Here is a 23216-nt window from a genome sequence, read left to right on the forward strand (position 1 = left end):
AATATCTAATTTTATACAATCATAAAATGTTTACAATAAATCTGTTGAATATTCCAGAGCATGAACTCTCGTTAACCCGAGTTATGTAAGAAATCCCAGAAAATGTGGTCAATTTTACTCTCTAGGCCAGATTTCTAGCTTTTTAGACATGTGAAGTAAAGGAAACTATTATACATGTGATAGGTCTAGGTTTAACAAAAACCCGGTCTTCCAGCTATAAACTGTAAGTAGAAGTTTTTTTAAAAATATTTTTTGATAAAGTTATGGAATCTTATACAGAATTTCTTTTTATGTCCTGTATGCATGTTATATCCATATGACTTGAACATATGTTAAATACTAATATCTAAAGCTGGCGGATGGTATTTGTGTTGAGTATTAAATTCTGTAAATAAAATAACTCATTTTCTTGTTAATTCTAACATATTTTTCTTGGTTAAATACAGACAAAAATTAATTTCATACATTGGTTATTGTTATCAATTTGACGTAGATGGTTTAATCAACATTATGATTTTTGTTTTTTTTACAGGGTGCTGTTCAAGGGAGTAATAATGGAGTGCCTAGTACTGTGGTGCACAGGAAAAAATAAAAATATAAAAAGCTGCAACTTCAGTGAGAAAAGAAAACAAACAAACAGAACTTGGATATATAATGAGTTAATATACAGACAGTAATTCACTTTAGTAGGATTTAATTAGTGACTGCAATAAGAAAAATATTAAGATTTATAAAAGACTGGAAACAATATTTTACATGTTGTAGTGTTGAAATATTCTGTTATATTTCTTCAGGAAAATTGCAAACAAACTTTAAATAAATGTTAGATTTCTTTTTGTTAAATGTTAACAAAATCACAACTATTTGAAAATAAAACATGTATTAAACAATGCTAGTTTTAGTCTTTCTTCAATTTCGTAATCGTTGGGATAGCGTTGGCATCCATCGTTGGGATAGCGTTGGCATCCATCTTTGGCCAACAAAGAAACAGAGTTGGCCCAACGTTGGACCAACCGTGATAGACGAAAAAATGCTGTTGGCCCAATGGAGAGCCAACGATGAGTGTAGGATATCAGTTGTTGGCCCAATGGAGGGCCAACGATGAGTGTAGGATATCAGTTGTTGGCCCAATGGAGGGCCAACGATGAGTGTAGGATACCAGTCGTTGGGCCAACGGTGTACCAACCGTTGGGCCAACGTTGCGCCAATTAGCAAAATGGCGTTGGGCCAACGTCGGAAATCTTCGTTGGGCCAACGAAGAGTCTGCCGTTGGCCCAACGTTGGGCCAACGCATGTCTGCTATCTGGGAAGCTGTAACTCATAGAGAACCCGCTTGCCAGATGGCAGAATTCAGAAATATGATCTACATACAAGGGGCTTCAAAAATAATGGGGTCTACAAAAATCCCTAGAGGGTGGGAGGGTTTCACCTTCCAGCTCTGTATCGGACTATTTCGGCCGTTTATCGGGTCTCACTCGATATTAAAACTCCGTAAGGAGCAACATGATATGTGATTAACACCTAACTGCTACTGATTGTCAGGTACTTATCAGAGGATAACAAAGCCGCGGTGCCACACAGTGTACCTTTGAAGTGCTTTCGTCCGCACTCCATCTCTATATTAGATTCTACCTCCTTGATTGAATTCACGAAAAATATACAGATTTGGTTGACCAAACAGCTGCACGCGTTAATTATTTACAAGGTAAAACTGGTTTATGAAAAACATCATTTCTTAGGTTTAAAAAAAAACAGTTACAAGCACACACACATGAAATTTTCTTCGCCCGCACTTTATTATGTGGATGGCGATAAATTAAGAATTATTTTTTCGGCCTAAACGCGGAAGCCTCATGTGATCAGTCACATGATCATGGATGACGTCATGCTGTCAAAAGTTGTGTTTAACAAATAACACATAAATGAGGTTTTAGTTGTTTTCTCGTGAAATTCTGTTGGTTGGTATTATATATTATATTTAGATTTTGAAAGCTGGTACACTAGACAACTTATCGGATACAATTTTTACCTAATAATTGTCACAAGACACAATACTAGAGAACAGAAAGCGGGTGGGGTAAATTATTCCCAACAAATTATATTTAGTCTAAAGACTCTTTCCAGAATGCATGACATGCTAGTAAAACTGTTATGTGCAGTCTGGTTTGAATGTGGGTTAAATGATTATTTAACTAGTGAATCACAGTCATAAAGATATTTAATGTCTGAAAAGGGTTTTCTGCCCCTTAGCAGCACAGTAGACACATAACCAAATATTTTATTTAATAGACCTATATATGTATATAATAGACTACATATTATAGTCTATTATATACATATGTAGGTCTATTAAGTAAAATATTTGATTATGTGTCTAGCACCTTTGTTTGGCAGTGCTCAAAGCACCTGTGAATTTGAGGTACAAATGTAATTGATTACAAGATACTGTAGAAAATCCCAGGAGGATATATGTAAGGAAATGATTATGTCTAGGGGTACGGATCCGTACCTCTAGAATCTGATTCTAGAGGTACGGATCCGTACCTCTAGACAAGCCTGTTCGGGGTTTTCTAGGGGTACGGACCTCCTTTTTCTGAAGATTTAGGGTTATTTATATCTTAAATTTTGTTGAAAATGAAATAAAAAATAAGACTTAACCAGTCTTCACTTAAAACTTGGATCTAAATGGTTTAAAGTTACCAGCATTCACCCAATTGTTTACCTTCTCTTTCAAAACCTAAATAACCGAGGAACTCCAAATGAATACACTGTTCCGTGCCGATTAAAACTGTTGATAACAGCTAGATGAATGAATGAATCTATTCCTTTAATGCATTCTGTTTGAAATTCAACAAATAAAAAAAAAAAAAAAATAGGCATAATAATATGCACCTATTTATTTTGTTATTTAACACGGTATAATGATAATCGGCACGGAACTGATTGTTTAATAATCAATTAAGCGACATTAAGTAAAAGAAACTGTTTGTGAAAACGTCCCTCGTATCTCGTATCGGCTACCAAATGTGTGAAAAACATAAAAACACTTAGGGTTAATTATCAATTAAAATAGATTTTTTCCCAAGATATTTAATATTATTTTGTTTAATCTTTATATCTTTTTTCTGCTAGTTCGAATCTTCGTGATTTATTTGGTGTGTCTCGGTTATTTATGTTCCGAAAGAAAATGAAACAAATTGGATGAACGCTGTTATGTTAACCATTTAGATCCAAATTTTAGGTGAATACTGATGAAGTCTTATTTGTTATTTCATTTTCAACAAAATTTGAAACGAAAATGACCCTTAATCTCTAAAAAACGGAGGTTCGTACCCCTAGAAAACCTCTAACAGGCTTGTCTAGAGGTATGGATCCGTACCCCTAGACACTTCCTATAGGTAAAGGTGGACTACGGACTAGGTGTCCAGTTCTAAGAACATGTTGGTCAACAATCTCATTGGTGGGTATCCCTTGGTAATTTACATTTTGCATGTACTGTAACAGATGTCTAGACACTTCCTAAAAAAATATATTTGTACAGTCCTGTAATTTTTAATTACGAGTAAATTCTGAAGACACCAAATGCTGGGAATGAGCATATAACAGTAGAAGTTGTAGAGTAGAAATGAAGGTGAAATTCATGTATAATTTGAGGCGCACTATGAGAAAACCAACATAGTGCATTTGCGATCAGCATGGATCCAGACCAGCATATGCATCCACACAGTCTGATCAGGATCCATACTGTTCGCTAATGGTTTCTCAAATTGAAATAGGCTTTGGAAGCAAACAGCATGGATGTGACTGCGCAGATCCAAGCCGGTCGCAAACGCACTATCTTCAGGTTTCCTCATGGCACTGCTCAAATTAATGTATAATTAATACTTACATATCTCTGCTTAACCATCACACTGTTCTGGGCTCCAGTTAAGATGAGTTTTTGAGTAATCTGCGCTATTCATTTCAAACTAAATTTTAATTATAATTCAAGACAATATTAACTGCTTGACCTCAAGGAAAAAGAAAACATTCACACAGATTCTTTCATTAAAGTGAAGCAGGTCATAGGGCTCAACTTATCCTGGGTTTCTAGCAAATAGAATCCAAAGAACATGTAATGGGTTAGGGACTTACTTGAATTCCTCAGGTGAGCCAAGATCATGATGCTTTAGTAGTCAGTGTTTCACTATATTTGAGCTATATAAACCAAGCTTTTTATCATCATTTTGGGAATACCACTAACATCGGTGGAATTGGGAAAATGCTCTCCAATATTGTCTTAATTGGGAAAAATTGTAAGTTTCTTTATATAATGTATAAACAGGTGCTTTCCTTAAGTGTAATATATTCAAATGTGTTTTGTTTAGATAACCAAAAATCGACAGATAATGTAGAAAATCTATTGTTAAACAGCAAGAACCCTGAAAGGTTGAACACTCATTTGGGAATTTAAAGTTCAGAATTGGGAAAAAAAACATACTTTTTTTTTTTGCTTTGGGAGAGCCTTCTTTTAAGGAAATTCAATGTAGATTTATTGGGGAAAATATCCTATGAACACATGAGTGTCAATTGATTGCTCATAAATATGTACATTAAACATGTCTCTGAATGTTTTTAGCACTCATTTATAAATGAATGAAAATTATGATTCTGCTAAAACCTGACCATTTCCAGAAAAAATAACACTTGGTAAATAAGATGAATTTGAAGAAGAAAAATACTCATTGACTAAGAAAATTGTCTATTTTGCTCATAGTGTGATGATGAAGATAATGCATCTAGACAGTTGATGGTTTGATATGTGCGGCAAACCAGTCAATTTTTGCGATAGCAGTTTTTGGAGAATGTTGTGGTCAGTTGTTCAGCAATACTGATTACTTGATCAGATATGTCAATCACCTTATCTGTCATTATAAAAGAACGTCTCAATAAAAGATCTATATACCATTTGTAAGTTTGATGGATATTAATTAGCTTGGGGCAGATTTGATTGTTAAAACGTGCATCTCTCCAACAATGTCCCTTTTTGTCTTACTATAACATTACAATCGGTAATTGTCAAAACTGTTAAACTATTGTAATGAAGAGGGTAAATTCACCAAATGAAAACTATTGTTTTCGATACATTTTGTGTTGTCAGCAAGCAGTTTAGTTGTTGTGACTAAAAAAAGACAGTCTATCTAATGCGTTAAAGACAGTAAAAACATTTCTTGTCAGACTTAATTTCAAAACATATGTGCATTTATTTTGGAAAATGTGTTAATATTGACAGATTTGATTAAGTTAAAATTCACAGATTTTATCAAGCAATTTTAAAATGGAGGGAGATAAGATAAAAGAATTTAAAATAAAGAGAAATGCTGGAAAAATGAAAAGTGGCAATCCAAACCTAAAGGTAAAAATTATCAGTATATTTTTGAAGTTTGACTTCTCTTATTTGTGTTAAGATTTTCTATTGCTTTAAAGCTACCGGGTACTCCCCCCAACAGGTTGGGTGAAATTTTTCAGCATGTTCATTTCCACCAAGTTTGGTGTTGAATCAGAATGTATATCTAACACTGAAATATGACAAAATGGGTGAAAATAAATGTTAGATATTGGTAAAAATGCAAGAAGAATGTAAATTTTCTGCATTATTTCAAAAGAGTGATTTACTACCTTCAGTATTTTTGGTTATTTATAAGAATACCTTACATTAAAACTCTTATGTCAATAAGTTTGTAAAATCGGTCACTTTCAGAGTACTCACTTTTTATGGATTTTTAAGAGGATTTTTTTTTCGCCTAAAATGTTTGGGGTCCCTTTAAGAGGCAACTCTAGTAAACTCTAAAATATGTGGAAAAGCTAAATTCTGTATCAGTCACACAGGGAAAAATCTGACGCAAAGCAGGGTCACTCAAAATGACTATTTTTGAAAGGTCCTGCGCAAAATAAAAGGAAATTTAGTTGTACTTCGAATTGTGAAACGTTATACCCATAAAACATGGATTGAAAAAAAAAATATATATATTAATTCCGTCCACTTAGCTCAATAAGGAGAGCACAAATCTATTTATCCACCTGGGGTTGTAAATTTGATACCTGGTCTGGGCTACGTTCTCCCTGATTTGATAAAAGACATTGTGTCTAAGTTCATTTTGTCGTCCACCTCTGATTCATGTGGAGAAGTTGGCAGTAACTTGCCGAGAACAAGTTAGTATTAGTACAGAATCCAGGAACAGTACATTGTAGTTAGGTTAAGTGCCTGCAGTTACATCACTGAAAAGCTGTTGAAAAATGGAGCTAAACACAAAACAAATAAAAGCAAACAAATGAAATATTAATTAATACTGGTTTATGATACTGTTTTTAAAAAAATGAAATTTTCAGAGAGCAAAAATTTGTACACCTGTCTAAACAGTTCAGAAAAAGATGTATTATTATACATCATAAATCAGGATGGCCAACTCACTTGACTTAAGTGACCATACACACAAGAGAGGATGTCTCAGCTAATATTTTGCCTATACTTTCCTTTTTACTTGACGGATTTTCATAAGGTAAAGAGCGTCTAAAACAGCAGAATGAGTAGTTTACTCCTCGCAAAATGTCTGCAAGCAGTTCTAAGTACTTTCATCAAACGCTTCGCCCAACTGTGAAAGTGTATGTGTTATCTATATCTACACAGTCCAAGAAAATCAGATGGGCAATTGATGGCAGACACTCATAATGCAGTGGGAAGCACTTATTTTGTTGTCTTAATGGACGCACTTTATTTAATGAATTTCTGTCAAGTAAGAAGGAAACTATTGGCAAAATATTACCTGAATCGGGACATTTTCTCTGTGTGTGCGGTATCCAAAAGTCACATTAGTTAGCCACCCTGATAATGCTGATATAATGAGCCGCGCCATGAGAAAACCAACATAGTGGGTTTGCGACCAGCATGGATCCTGACCAGTCTGCGCAGTCTGGTCAGGATCCATGCTGTTCACTAATGGTTTCTGTAATTGATATATAGGCTTTGACAGCGAACAGCATGGATCCTGACCAGACTCACTCAGCAGCGCGGATGTGCAGGCTGGTCAGAATCCATGCTGGTCGCAAACCCACTATGTTGGTTTTCTCATGGTGCAGCTCATATATACAATAGGTACATAATATCAGCTGTTGTGTTGTTATTTTATTGAGCATCTTCCTTATAGCTTCTTGCCTACAATCTGGGAGAATTTTTTCAAAATTTTCATTTCCACCAAGTTTGGCATGAAGTATGTGTGTAGCTTTGAAAATGAACGAGAGTGTTAAAAATGAGTGCTAGATTTTGGTAAAAAAGGCAAGAAGTGATGTTGGTATTCTCCATTATCTCAAAAAATCATTGCAGTGATTCAATCCCTACTGCAATTGATAAGTATTTTTTTGCAAAAATCTTGTCATCTAGTTTTTATCACTGGTCATTTTCACAGTATCCACATTTAATGAATTTTTTGAGAAAAAATATTTGCCTAAAAGTGTGAACAATTAGTGGCTAAATTCAAAATAGAGCAGCACAAAAATGTTATAAGTAACTTGCTTTACATATATGTTAATTCCTCTAAGGAATATATATGGCTGGTAACAAGACTTGGATTTATACCAGCACTCTTTTGATGCCTTTAGAGCTTGAATATTTTGTACAACTGTGAATGTATGTTATTTTTTTTACATCTTTCAGTGGATAGACGAGATGTCGGGAAAGTCAAAGCTGTTAAAAGTTGTCCTGCTTGGGGATGGAGGAGTTGGAAAGAGTTCCTTGATGAATCGGTTTGTTAGTAACAAGTTTGATGCCCAGTCATTCCATACCATTGGAGTCGAATTCCTGAATAAAGATGTTACCGTGGATACGGAAACATACACAATGCAGATTTGGGACACAGCTGGTCAAGAACGCTTTAAATCATTAAGAACGCCGTTTTACCGTGGAGCCGATTGCTGTTTGCTCACCTTTGCAGTGGATGATATGCAGAGTTTTAAAAACTTATCTATGTGGAAAAAAGAGTTCTTATATTACGCAGATATACAAGATGGAAATGCTTTCCCATTTGTGATTATAGGAAATAAAGTTGATGTTGAAAATCGTGTGGTAAATGAGGAAATGGTACGTGACTGGTGTAACCAAAACGGGCATTGTCCATATTATGAGACTAGTGCAAAAGATTCCACGAATGTAGACACTGCTTTTAAAGCTGCAGTAGAACGGTTAAAAGAAATCGAAGAATTAATGGATGAAAAACCACAGCATGGAAATACTGTAGATTTGAGTCGGAAACCAAAACAAAGCGGTGGTTGTTGTAACTAACAACATAACTATAACATAATTATATTCAATATTTTCTTATAATGATTCCAATGGTTCTTTCATTTTTAAAACATTATTATTCTTTAAATGTTTTTAGATTAAGTGTGAATGTTTCTTGATTATATTGTGTATATCAGGGAGCTAATTTTGCACTTACCAAATCAAAATTCTGACAGGTCTAAATTGCTAGTTGGAAATGCATGAATGTATTGTTGAACTTTGAAGTCTCGGGTAGACTTGCTGAATGTTTAGTGAACGACAGAATAAAATTAGATTTTATTGTTGTAATTAATTTTAACCTTTAGCCTGCTAAATTTCTAAAATGGACTGGTCCGTTATTCAATTTAGGCAGTACCACTTATTATTCAAAGGGGTGTTCACTGAAAATTCATTGACAGAATAGCGAACAGTGCAGACCATGATCGGACTGCACAGATGTGCAGACTGATCTTGGTCTGCACTGGTTGTTACAAAGGCAGAACCAGTTGCATCTGGACAGTAGACTAAAGGTAAGAATAAAATTATTAAAATGGCTGCAATTTAATTGCAGTAAATAGTGAAAGTTTTCAAAACCAACTGTTTACTATGTAAGGGCCATTCCATGAGAAAAAAAAAACCTGTATTTAATAGTTTCATGATGTAAGTGTTGCATAATAAATTGTTTAAAACACTGGAAAATCATTGTTTTCGTGTTCATGCAGAAACTAGAAACTAGTAACGTATTGTACTTCAGCCCTCTGACACAAGTCAGTATATTTAATAAATGTTGTTTGCATTGCCATAGAAACCAAAATTCCGTAGTGATATATATAATTTGACATGTAAGGGCATGAAATATACATGCTTTGCACTATGATGTGATACTACTTTCACAGCATTGTTGACGTCACTAAATTTCTAAAATGGACTGGTCTTATATTCAATTTGGGCAGTACCATTTATTATTCAAATGGGTGTTCACTGAAATTTACTGACTGCTTAGTAAACAGTGCAGACCAAGATCAGGCTGCATGGATGTGCAAGCTGATCTTGGTCTGCACCGGTCGCAAAGACAGATTTACTTGCCGCAAGCAAGCTAAAGGTTAAATGCATTCAGACATTAACTGAAATTATTGTAAGTCTTGAAAAAGTGAAGACGATTTCTCAAAATTTTCAGATTTGATTGGTAAAAGAATGTTATACATTAATACTTGGTTTTCTCAATTTTGATTTTTTGTCATTTATACAGGTTTTGTCATGGAAGGACTGATATACTGACATAGATAATTGAGCCGTGCCATGAGAAAATCAACAGAGTGGGTTTGTGACCAGCATGGATCCAGCCCAGCCTCCGCATCCGCGCAGTCTGGTCAGGATCCTTGCTGTTTGCTTTTAAAGCCTATTGGGATTGGAGAAACCTGTAGCGAACAGCATGGATCCTGACCAGTCTGCGCGTATGCGCAGGCTGGTCTGGATCCATGCTGGTCGCAAACGCACTATGTTGGTTTTCTCATGGCATGGCTCAATTAATTATGTACAACCTTCAAGGGCTTCTAAGTTCAATACTCAGTTTATAACATACCACAAAATATTGTCAGACACCTTTGATCTTGTGTACATACACATTACTTGTATCATACAAATGTATAATCTTTAACTTATTTTCTCTAGGGAAGTGATATTTTTGAAAAGGCTTTCCTTGTTTTGCCGCTGTTTTTACACTGTTATCATGCATATTAAATACAGAAGTACGGTTTCTTCGGATGTACGTCTAAATCTCAGTCTTTTCAAAACAGATACAACTTTTTTAGGGGAAAGTCGATTTTAAAAAAAAATTACATTATACATATTTTTTAGAGTTGGCTGTAACTTTAAAACAACAAAATTGTTACTATTATGTTGTAAAAAACTTTTCTGCATGCTTTTATTTTAATTTACTGGCTGAACAAATGTTTCTATGAAATTTATAATATATAACTTCTTCATTTTACTCCCAGAATCCTTTTGCATAGAACTACTATTTATCCACTAGTAATAAATGAAAGATTTTGTTCAGTTTTGAAAAAAAAATAACATATGGGTATTTTGAGTTATGCCCCTTGAAACTTAAAGTTGGTTAACCAGATTTGAATTAACTGATGGATTTGTTTAAAATTACATCAACTAATCATTTACATGTACACTTATGTGTGTTCACTGAGGTCTTAATACATGTATGAATTTCACTGGAAGTATTTTTAAATTTTTTTTTTCTATCCTGGTTGCTCAACCAAGATACACTATTTTAGCATAAGTATAAATTTAATGGATATATATTGCATAAGGAATGATATTAATAGAAGCACTATTTTATCTAATTTGTCAAAGATTTGCATGGACAAGTATATATTTTGCCAAATTTTATTAGAAATGCAAGTTTATAAGATTGTTATTACCTCCCTTTGCCTATATTGGTTGCGCAACCAAGATATATTAGAAATAGATGAATTTTGAAGATACACGCTGTTTCAAAACTTGCCTTTTGTTTCAGGTAGTTGAAATATCCCAATATTTATCAAATGCAAATGTAAAACTAGAAGTTATGTTGAAATCTAAATAAATCGTCCACCTTTTAGATACTTTTATATAAAAGAGAGGTAATTAAAAAAATCACAAAATGTAATAGAATATACATTTCCAGTAGGGATCTAAATCTAGGTAATATTTATTTATCAAATAAATCTCTAACTGAATATATGAAAACTGGAATGCGTCATAAAATGTTGCTCAAATGTTATTGAAAACCTTTAACCTAATCATAAGTATCTACTGTTGTGGTCAATTCAATAACTGTGGAAGTTTGGAGACTGAAGTGTTAATGTTTGTCAACTCTTTGAGAACATCAAGTATGATATTCACTGTGTTGATATAATTAGTTGCTTTCAATCATTTTTATATGCCAGAAGGGACGTATTATGTTATGACGCTGGTGTCTGTCTGTCCGTCCGTCTGTTAGCAATTTCGTGTCCGCTCTATAACTCTTGAACCCCTTGAAGGATTTCAAGGAAATTTGACACAAATGTTCACTACACCGAGACCACTTGCAGAGCACATGTTTTGGATGTCTTGCTTCAAGGTCATTGTCACACTTAGGAGTCAAAAGTCATATCAGTTTGTTTTGTGTCCGCTCTGTAACTCTTGAACCCCTTGAAGGATTTCAAAGAAACTTGACACAAATGTTCACCACACCAAGACAACATGCAGAGCGCATGTTCCGGATGACTTGCTTCAAGGTCAAGGTCACACTTAGGGGTCAAAAGTCATACCAGTTTGTTTCATGTCCGCTCTGTAACTCTTGAACTGCTGGAAGGATTTCAAACAAACTTGGCAGAAATGTTCACCACACCAAGACAACATGCAGAGCACATGTTCCGGATGACTTGCTTCAAGTTCAAGGTCACACTTAAGGGTCAAAGGTCATATATGACTTTGCTTTGTGTATAATGCTATGCATTGCAGTGCTCTTGTTTTTATTTGGCAGATCTCTTTTTATGCCCCTGAGGGGAGGCATATAGTTTTTGAACCGTCTGTCGGTCTGTCCGCAATTTTCGTGTCCGGTCCATATCTTTGTCATCGATGGATGGATTTTCAAATAAATTGGCATAAATGTGTACCACTGTAAGACGACTTGTCGCGCGCAAGACCCAGGTCCGTAGCTCAAGGTCAAGGTCACACTTAGACGTTAAAGGTCATTTTTCATGATGTGCATTCGTGTCCCGTCCATATCTTTGTCATCCATGGATTGATTTTCAAATAACTTGGCAAGAATGTGTACCACAGTAAGACGACATGTCGTGCGCAAGACCCAGGTCCGTAGCTCAAAGGTCAAGGTCACACTTAGACGTTAAAGGTCATTTTCCATGATAGTGCATTCGTGTCCGGTCCATATCTTTGTCATCCATGGATGGATTTTTAAATAACTTGGCATGAATGTGTACCACAGTAAGACGATGTGTCGCACGCAAGACCCAGGTCCGTAGCTCAAAGGTCAAGGTCACACTTAGACGTTAAAGGTCATATTTCATGATAGTGCATTGATGGGCGTGTCCGGTTCATATCTTTGTCATTCATGCATGGATTTTAAAATTATTGGGCATGAATGTGTACCACAGTAAGACGACGTGTCGCGCGCAAGACCCAGGTCCGTAGGTCAAAGGTCCTAAACTCTAACATCGGCCATAACTTTTCATTCAAAGTGCCATCGGGGGCATGTGTCATCCTATGGAGACAGCTCTTGTTTGTTCACTTACAATAAATTTTTTTTGAATTACTTCCCTTTTATGTTACTATAAATAGCTTATTTTGAATTTTTTTTATTATTGGCCGTAGGGAAAAACCGAGACCACTTTTCTGTGGTACAACATGGATGGTACCTCTAATATTTAGGTGTATTTTTACATACCTGTACCTGATAAGGATTTTTCTTTTGTGGACTTTAAATATTTTTTTGTGGACTTAGATTTGTTTTTTGAAGTTTTCCTTTTGTTGTTCCACTCCTTTGGGCTACAACAGTCAAGTTCTTTAAATTTTGCTCTCATCCTATGATGTAATCCTTCGGGCATATATTGCCCCGCTTGGCGGAGCTCTTGTTCATTATTGTGATTAAGGCAGAATGATTGTTTTCTTGTGTGTTTCATTCTCATATTAATGAATTATAACAATGTGTGTAGATTTACTTTTTTCACAGATTTCAAAAAAGAGAGACTTTTTTCACATATTTTAAAGGGAAAGAACAATTTTTCACAGATTTTAAAGATTTTTTCACATATGTTAAATTAAGAGCATTTTTTCCAAAGATTAAAGATAAAGATATATTTTGTACACAGATTTTTAAAGGAAATTTTTTTACAGATTTTAAAAAAGACATTTTTTTCACATATTTTGAAGTTTAAAAATATATATTTGCAGATTTTTTAAAAAAGGAAGTTCATACCATAAATTTATTAATGTGTTTGGTTTAGTGGGAATAAACCATGAAAATAATATAAAAAAAACCTGTGAAATACTTTAGGATCACGGATTTGTTGTTTAATGTAGCCTGTTTGTGGTCCATTGGGAAAAAGATGTCTGCCAATTCATGTTTACATGTTTTTAGCTCACCTGTCACAAAGTGACAAGGTGAGCTTTTGTGATCAAGCAGCATCTGTCGTCCGTCGTCCATCACATTTTTCATGGGATCTTCATGAAAGTTGGTCAGAATGTTCACCTGGATGATATCTAGGTCAAGTTTGAAACTGGGTCACGTGCAGTCAAAAACTAGGTCAGTAGGTTTAAAAAAAGAGAAACCTTGTGACCTCCTTAGAGGCCATACTTTTCAACAGATCTTCATGAAATTTGGTCAGAATGTTCACCTTGATGATATCTAGTTCAGTTTCAAAATAGGGTCACGTGACATCAAAAACTAGGTCAGTAGGTCAAATAATAGAAAAACCTTGTGACCTCTCTAGAGGCGATATTTATCATGGGATCTGTATGAAAGTTGGTCTGAATATTCATCTAGACGATATCTAGGTCAAGTTTGAAACTTGGTCAACTGCGTTTAAAAAATAGGTCAGTAGGTCTAAAAATAGAAAATCCTTGTGACCTCCCTAGAGGCCATATTTTTCAATGGATCTTCATGAAAATTGGTCAGAATGTACATCTTGATGATATCTAGGTCAAGTTTAAAACTGGGTAAACTGCGGTCAAAATCTAGGTCAGTAGGTCTGAAAATAGAAAAACCTTGTGACCTCTCTAGAGGTCATATTTTTCAATGGATCTTCATGAAAATTGGTTAGAGTGTTCACCTTGATGATATCTAGGTCGTGTTCGAAACTCAGTCACATGCGTTCAAAAACTAGGTCAGTAGGTCTAAAAAAAAAAAACCTTTTGACCTCTTTAGAGTCCATACTTTTCAATGGATCTTCATGAAAATTGTTCAGAATGTTCACTTTGATAATATCTAGTTCAAATTCGAAACGAGGTCACATGCCGTAAAAAGGTAGGTCAGTAGGTCAAATAATAGAAAAAAGCTTGTGACCTCTCTAGAGGCGATATTTTTCATGGGATCTGTATGAAAGTTGGTCTGAATATTCATCTAGATGATATCTAGGTCAAGTTCGAAACTGGGTCAGCTGCAGTCAAAAAGTAGGTCAGTAAGTCTACGTTGTCGTGTGCCCGTGCATAAACTTTTGCTTGTGACCACTTTAGTTTAAGATCCAGCCGTGAAATTTGGATGACATGTACAGTTTTGCACACCAATCTTTAAACTGTCTTTCATTGACCATAAGTGTGACCTACTGATCTACTTTCTAATATTTTAGCATCAGTTTGCCATTGAAACATGTGGTTCAATATACTCAGGTGAGCAATTGTATAGAATTTCTGGTGAAATAATTAGTGTCAAAGAAGTTTTGCAGAAACTAAAAAACTTGATCTTCTGAAATAAAAGAATACTGTTAGAAAATGTGCTAAAAGTTTTCCAAAACAACATTGTCCATAAAGTCAAGACATAGATTTAAAAAATAAATGTTTTGTAAAGAAATACTGTATATTCCCTAATTAAAGCCCTGCCAATAATAAAAGCCCCACCCTTACTATTTATAAAAAAATAAAAATAAGGTAAGTTAGGTCATATGCGAATACTAGCACTATTGTTGTGCTATAAAGGCAAAAGTTCATTCATTATTAGCACGGTTTTTAATTTATATTTACTTTTAAAGTGTCAAAAATAACAAAAACTTAAAAGTACTTCTTAATGTAATCCCCTGGGGTGTTAAGAAGGGAATACACAGTAAGAAAAAATAAATTTGATACCTACAAAATCTAGAGTTATTTCCTATAACATAATATCTATTTTTAGCTCACCTGTCACAAAGTGACAAGGTGAGCTTTTGTGATCGTGCGGTGTCCGTCGTCCGTCGTCCGTCCGTGCGTCCGTCCGTAAACTTTTGCTTGTGACCACTCTAGAGGTCACATTTTTCATGGGATCTTTATGAAAGTTGGTCAGAATGTTCATCTTGATGATATCTAGGTCAAGTTCGAAACTGGGTCACGTGCCGTCAAAAACTAGGTCAGTAGGTCTAAAAATAGAAAAACCTTGTGACCTCTCTAGAGGCCATATATTTCAAAAGATTTTCATGAAAATTGGTCAGAATGTTCACCTTGATGATATCTAGGTCAAGTTCGAAACTGGGTCACGTTCCATCAAAAACTAGGTCAGTAGGTCTAAAAATAGAAAAACCTTGTGACCTCACTATAGGCCATATATTTCACAAGATCTTCATGAAAATTGGTCAGAATGTTCACCTTGATGATATCTAGGTCAAGTTCGAAACTGGGTCACCAAAAACTAGGTCAGTAGGTCAAATAATAGAAAAACCTTGTGACCTCTCTAAAGGCCATATTTTTCATGGGATCTGTATGAAAGTTGGTCTGAATGTTCATCTTGATAATATCTAGGTCAAGTTCGAAACTGGGTCACGTACGGTAAAAACCAGGTCAGTAGGGCTCAAAATAGAAAAACCTTGTGACCTCTCTAGAGGCCATATATTTCATGAGATCTTCATGAAAATTGGTCAGAATGTTCATCTTGATGATATCTAGGTCAAGTTCGAAAGTGGGTCACGTGCCATCAAAAACTAGGTCAGTAGGTCAAATAATAGAAAAACCTTGTGACCTCTCTAGAGGCCATATTTTTAATGGGATCTGTATGAAAGTTGGTCAGAATGTTCATCTTGATGATATCTAGATCAAGTTCGAAAGTTGGTCACTTGCCATCAAAAACTAGGTCAGTAGGTCAAATAATAAAAAAACCTTGTGACCTCTCTAAAGGCCATATTTTTCATGGGATCTGTATGAAAATTGGTCTGAATGTTCATCTTGATGATATCTAGGTCAAGTTCGAAACAGGGTCATGTGCGGTCAAAAACTAGGTCAGTAGGTCTAAAAATAGAAAAACCTTGTGACCTCTCTAGAGGCCATACTTGTGAATGGATCTCCATAAAAATTGGTCAGAATGTTCACCTTGATGATATCTAGGTCAAGTTTGAAACTTGGTCATGTGCCTTAAAAAACTAGGTCAGTAGGTCAAATAATAAAAAAACCTTGTGACCTCTCTAGAGGCCATACTTTTCATGGGATCTGTATGAAAGTTGGTCTGAATGTTCATCTTGATGATATCTAGGTCAAGTTTGAAACTGGGTCAACTGCTATCAAAAACTAGGTCAGTAGGTCTAAAATTATTAAAATCTTTTGACCTCTCTAGAGGCCATATTTTTCAATGGATCTTCATGAAAATTGATCTGAATATTCACCTTGATGATATCTAGGTCAGTTTCGAAACTGGGTCACGTGCGGTCAAAAACTAGGCCAGTAGGTATAAAAATAGAAAAACCTTGTGACCTCTCTAGAGGCCATATTTTTCATGAGATCTTCATGAAAATTAGTGAGAATGTTCACCTTGATGATATCTATGTAAAGTTCAAAACAGGGTCACGTACCTTCGAAAACTAGGTCAATAGGTCAAATAATAGAAAAACCTTGTGGCCTCTCTAGAGACTATATTTTTCAATGGATCTTCATGAAAATTGGTCAGAATTTTTATCTTGATAATATCTAGGTCAAGTTCAAAACTGGGTCACATGAGCTCAAAAACTAGGTCACTATGTCAAATAATAGAAAAAACGACGTCATACTCAAAACTGGGTCATGTGGGAAGAGATGAGCGATTCAGGACCATCATGGTCCTCTTGTTAGCTTTTGTGATCACGCAGCGTCCGTCGTCCGTGCATTCGTCCGTGCGTCCGTCCATAAACTTTTGCTTGTGACCACTCTAGAGGTCACATTTTTTGTGGGATCTTTATGAAAGTTAGTCAGAATGTTCATCTTGATGATATCTAGGTCAAGTTCGAAACTTGGTCACGTTCGATCAAAAACTAGGTCAGTAGGTCTAAAAATAGAAAAACCTTGTGACCTCTCTAGAGGCCATATATTTCACAAGATCTTCATGAAAATTGGTCAGAATGTTCACCTTGATGATATCTAGGTCAAGTTCGAAACTGGGTCACGTGCTATCAAAAACTAGGTCAGTAGGTCTTAAAATAGAAAAACATTGTGACCTCTCTAGAGGCCATATATTTCAGAAGATCTTCATGAAAATTAGTCAGAATGTTCACGTTGATGATATCTAGGTAAAGTTCGAAACTGGGTCACGTGCCATCAAAAACTAGGTCAGTAGGTCAAATAATAGAAAAACCTTGTGACCTCTCTAAAGGCCATATTTTTCATGGAATCTGTATGGAAGTTGGTCTGAATGTTCATCTTGATAATATCTAGGTCAAGTTCGAAACTGGGTCACGTGCGGTCAAAAACTAGGTCAGTAGGTCTAAAAATAGAAAAACCTTGTGACCTCTCTAGAGGCCATATATTTCATGAGATTTTCATGAAAATTGGTCAGAATGTTCACCTTGATGATATCTAGGTCAAGTTCGAAAGTTGTTCACATGCCCTCAAAAACTAGGTCAGTAGGTCAAATAATAGAAAAACCTTGTGACCTCTCTAGAGGCCATACTTTTCATTGGATCTGTATGAAAGTTGGTCTGAATGTTCATCTTGATGATATCTAGGTCAAGTTCGAAACTGGGTCACGTGCCGTCAGAAACTAGGTCAGTAGGTCAAATAATAGAAAAACCTTGTTACCTCTCTAAAGGCCATATTTTTCATGGGATCTGTATGAAAGTTGGTCTGAATGTTCATCTTGATGATATCTAGGTCGGATTTGAAACAGGGTCATGTGCAGTCAAAACTAGGTCAGTAGGTCTAAAAATAGAAAAACCTTGTGACCTCTCTAGAGGCCATACTTGTGAATGGATCTCCATAACAATTGGTCAAAATGTTCATCTTGATGATATCTAGGTCAAGTTCGAAAGTGGGTCACGTGCCATCAAAAAGTAGGTCAGTAGGTCAAATAATGAAAAAACGTGACCTCTCTAGAGGCCATATTTTTCATGGGATCTGTATGAAAGTTGGTCTGAATGTTTATCTTGATGATATATAGGTCAAGTTTGAAACTGGGTCAACTGCGATCAAAAACTAGGTCAGTAGGTCTTGAAATAGAAAAACCTTGTGACCTCTCTAGAGGCCATACCCTTGAATGGATCTTCATGAAAATTGGTCAGAGTATTCACCTTGATGATATCTAGGTCAAGTTTAAAACTAGGTCGCGTGCCTTAAAAAACTAGGTCAGTAGGTCAAATAATAAAAAAACCTTGTGACCTCTCTAGAGGCCATAGTTTTCATGGGATCTGTATGAAAGTTGGCCCGAGTGTTCATCTTGATGATATCTAGGTCAAGTTTGAAAATGGGTCAACTGCGGTCAAAAACTAAGTCAGTAGGTCTAAAATTAGAAAAATCTTTTGACCTCTCTAGAGGCCATTTCAATGGATCTTCATGAAAATTGATCTGAATGTTCACCTTGATGATATCTAGGTCAGTTTAGAAACTGGGTCACGTGCGGTCAAAAACTAGGCCAGTAGGTATGAAAATAGAAAAACCTTGTGACCTCTCTAGAGGCCATATTTTTCATGAGATCTTCATGAAAATTAGTGAGAATGTTCACCTTGATGATATCTAGATAAAGTTCAGAACAGGGTCACGTACCTTCGAAAACTAGGTCAGTAGGTCAAATAATAGAAAAACATTGTGACCTTTCTAGAGACCATATTTTTCAAAGGATCTTCATGAAAATTGGTCAGAATTTTTATCTTGATAATATCTAGGTCAAGTTCAAAACAGGGTCACATGTGCTCAAAAACTAGGTCACTATGTCAAATAATAGAAAAAATGACATCATACTCAAAACTGGGTCATGTGGGAAGAGGTGAGCGATTCAGGACCATCATGGTCCTCTTGTTTCCTTTACTTGAATATTTGCTACAGAATAAACTATACAAATCTTAAATTTTAAGTTTTCTTATGATTACCATAAACTTAACAGAACTTGTAACACTAGTTTTTAGATCACCAGTCACAAAGTGACAAGGTGAGCTTTTGTGATCGTGTGGCGTCCGTCCGTGTGTCCGTAAACTTTTGCTTGTGACCACTATAGAGGTCACATTTTTCATGGAATCTTTATGAAAGTTGGTCAGAATGTTCATCTTGATGATATCTAGGTCAAGTTTGAAACTGGGTTATGTGCGTTCAAAAACTAGGTCAGTAGGTCTAAAAATAGAAAAACATTGTGACCTCCCTAGAGGCCATATTTTTCAATGGATCTTCATAAAAGTTGGTCTGAATGTTCACTTTGATGATATCTAGGTCAAGTTCGAAAGTAGGTCACATGCACTTGGCGTCCGTCCATCTGTGCATGTGTGCGTCCGTCCGTAAACTTCTGCTTGTGACCACTCTAGAGGTCACATTTTTAATGGGATCTTTATGAAAGTTGGTCTGAATGTTCATCTTGATGATATCTAGGTCAAGTTCGAAACTGGGTCACGTGCGGTTAAAAACTAGGTCAGTAGGTCTAAAAATAGAAAAACCTTGTGACCTCTCTAGAGGCCATATTTTTCAGTGGATCTTCATGAAAATTGGTCAGAATGTTCACCTTGATGATATCTAGGTCAAGTTCAGAACTAGGTCACATGCGGTCCAAAACAAGGTCAGTAGGTCTAAAAATAGAAAAACCTTGTGACCTCTCTAGAGGCCATATTTTTCAATGGATCTTCATGAAAGTTGGTCTGAATGTTCACTTTGATGATATCTAGATCAAGTTTGAAAGTGGGTCACATGTGGTCAAAAACTAGGTCAGTAGGTCTAAAAATAGAAAAACCTTGTGACCTCTCTAGAGGCCATATTTTTCAGTGGATCTTCATGAAAATTGGTCAGAATGTTCACCTTGATGATATCTAGGTCAAGTTCAGAACTAGGTCACATGCGGTCCAAAACAAGGTCAGTAGGTCTAAAAATAGAAAAACCTTGTGACCTCTCTAGAGGCCATATTTTTCAATGCATCTTCATGAAAATTGATCAGAATGTTCATCTTGATGATATCTAGGTCAGTTTCGAAAGTGGGTCACGTGCGGTCAAAAACTAGGTCAGTAGGTCTAAAAATAGAAAAACCATGTGACCTCTCTAGAGGCCGTATTTTTCATGAGATCTTCATGAAAATTGGTGAGAATGTTCACCTTGATGATATCTAAGTCAGTTTCAGAACTGGGTCACATGCCTTGAAAAACTAGGTCATTAGGTCAAATAATAGAAAAACCTTGTGACCTCTCTAGAGGCCATAATTTTCATGAGATCTTGATAAAAATTGGTGAGAATGTTCACCTTGACGATATCTAGGTCAAGTTCGAAACTGGATCACGTGCTTTCAAAAACTAGGTCATTAGGTCAAATAATAGAAAAACCTTGTGACCTCTCTAGATGCCATATATTTCAATTGATCTTCATGAAAATTGATCAGAATTTATATCTCTATGATATCTAGGTCAAGATCAAAACTGGGTCACATGAGCTCAAAAACTGGGTCACTATGTCAAATAATAGAAAAAACCGACGTCATACTCAGTTCAAAACTGGGTCATGTGGGGACAGGTGAGCGATTCAGGACCATGATGGTCCTTTGTTTATTGTCAATCTTTCATTTTGGATGGTTAAATTGTGACATGTTTTTAGTCCACACTTTGGTGTCTTGTCCATAACTATTCCATCCATAAATGGATTTTGATATTACATGATGTTCCTTATAACAAGAGAACATGCCATGCATAGACCCAGTCCCCAATATCAATGGTTATATAAAGGTCACATGGTTATATAAGGTCGCATTTAGAGGTCAATGTCTGCAGGGTTTTTTTCTGTCCATTATATAACTCAATCATTCATTAAGGGATTACTTTGCACAAACTTTCCCCATAATGAGACAATGTGCCTTGTGAAACTTATCTAGCTTATAGGTCAAGGCTACACTGAGGACAAAGGTCAGTAGGATTTTTTCCTGTCTTTTCTGTATTAAACTCAACAATTTTGATATTACCTTGCCTAAAAGTTCCTCTTCATGAGACAATGTGTCATGCACGACTCTCAGGTGAGTCAGGTCCCGTCTTTCCATGTCCCCACCTTGGTTAAAGTTTTTAGCTCGACTAATCGAAGAATAAGTAGAGCTATCCTACTCACCACGGGTTAAGTCACACCTTGGGTTAAGTTTTTCGTACCAGTCCACATTTTGACAAAGTCTTTTGAGATAAAGCTTTGAAACTTTCAACACTTGTTTACCATCATCATGGCCAGTTATAGGCAAGAGCACATAACTCCATCAAGGATTTTGGCTGAATTATGGCCCCTTTTGACTTAGAAATCATGGTTAAGTTTTTCGTACCAGTTCATATTTTGACAAAGTCTTTGAGGTAAAGCTTTGAAACTTTCAACACTTGTTTACCATCACCATGTCCAGTTATAGGCAAGAGCACATAACTCCATCAAGGATTTTGGCTGAATTATGGCCCTTTTTGACTTAGAAATCTGGGTTAATATTTCGTACCAGTCCACATCTTGACTAAGTCTTTTGAGATAAAGCTTTGAAACTTTCAACACTTGTTTACCATCACCATGTCCAGTTATAGGCAAGAGCACATAACTCCATCAAGGAATTTGACTGAATTATGGCCCCTTTTGACTTAGAAATCATGGTTAAGTTTTTCGTACCAGTTCATATTTTGACAAAGTCTTTTGAGATAAAGCTTTGAAACTTTCAACACTTGGTTACCATCACCATGTCCAGTTATAGGCAAGAGTACATAACTCCATCAAGGATTTTGGCTGAATTATGGCCCTTTTTGACTTAGAAATCTGGGTTAATATTTCGTACCAGTTCATATTTTGACAAAGTCTTTTGAGATAAAGCTTTGAAACTTTCAACATCTGTTTACCATCACCATGTCCAGTTATAGGCAAGAGTACATAACTCTATCAAGGATTTTGGCTGAATTATGGCCCCTTTTGACTTAGAAATCATGGTTAAGTTTTTCGTACCAGTTCATATTTTGACAATGTCTTTTGAGATAAAGCTTTGAAACTTTCAACACTTGGTTACCATCACCATGTCCAGTTATAGGCAAGAGTACATAACTCCATCAAGGATTTTGGCTGAATTATGGCCCTTTTTGACTTAGAAATCTGGGTTAATATTTCGTACCAGTTCATATTTTGACAAAGTCTTTTGAGATAAAGCTTTGAAACTTTCAACATCTGTTTACCATCACCATGTCCAGTTATAGGCAAGAGTACATAACTCTATCAAGGATTTTGGCTGAATTATGGCCCTTTTTGACTGAGAAATCTTGGTTAAGTTTTTCGTACCAGTTCATATTTTTTGTAAAGTGTTTGACATATGGCTTTGAAACTTTTATCACTTGTTTAGTATAATAGTCTCTATCTGTAGGAAAGAGAACATAACTCTGTCATCTATTTTGGCTGAATTATGGCCCATTTTGGACTTTGAAATTGGTTCTGTTTCCATACAAGTCCATGTTTTGTCAAAACTATTTGACATATGGCTTTTAAACTTTGAACACTAGTTTATCATTATGATTTCCATCTGTAGGCAAGAGTACATAACTATTTTGACTGAATTATGGCCCTTTTTGGACTTTGAAATTGGCTCATATATTGCCATTTAGTGCAAGACTTATCGAAATCAAAGTAATACAGGAACATTGTTTGTCTAATCTATTTATTAGCCCACCATCATCAGATGGTGGGCTATTCAAATCACTCTGCGTCCGTGGTCCGGCGTCCTTCCGTCCGTCCGTCCGTCCGTCCTTCCGTTAACAATTTCTCGTTATCGCATCTCCTCAGAAACTACCAGGGGGATTTTGACCAAACGTTGTCAGAATGATGTATTGGT

At 35.7% G+C, this 23216-nt stretch overlaps 1 protein-coding gene across 1 annotated transcript; it reads left to right on the forward strand.

Moving 5' to 3' along the window:
- The first annotated feature begins 1857 nt into the window (after nt 1–1857).
- LOC123557526 (ras-related protein Rab-9A-like) lies at nt 1858–19271 on the forward strand. The gene is made up of 2 exons (XM_045349034.2): nt 1858–1958; nt 7691–19271. Exon 2 carries the CDS (start codon nt 7703–7705, stop codon nt 8312–8314), a length of 612 nt encoding a protein of 203 aa, XP_045204969.2. The 5' UTR covers nt 1858–1958; nt 7691–7702; the 3' UTR covers nt 8315–19271.
- Nucleotides 19272–23216: the final 3945 nt, after the last annotated feature.

This window comes from Mercenaria mercenaria, chromosome 5 (assembly GCF_021730395.1).
Source record: "Mercenaria mercenaria strain notata chromosome 5, MADL_Memer_1, whole genome shotgun sequence".
Taxonomy (NCBI): domain Eukaryota; kingdom Metazoa; phylum Mollusca; class Bivalvia; order Venerida; family Veneridae; genus Mercenaria; species Mercenaria mercenaria.

Bases quoted from the DNA above. Each gene is read 5' to 3' on its own strand.
- LOC123557526 (XM_045349034.2), top strand. From the start codon at position 7,703: ATGTCGGGAAAGTCAAAGCTGTTAAAAGTTGTCCTGCTTGGGGATGGA.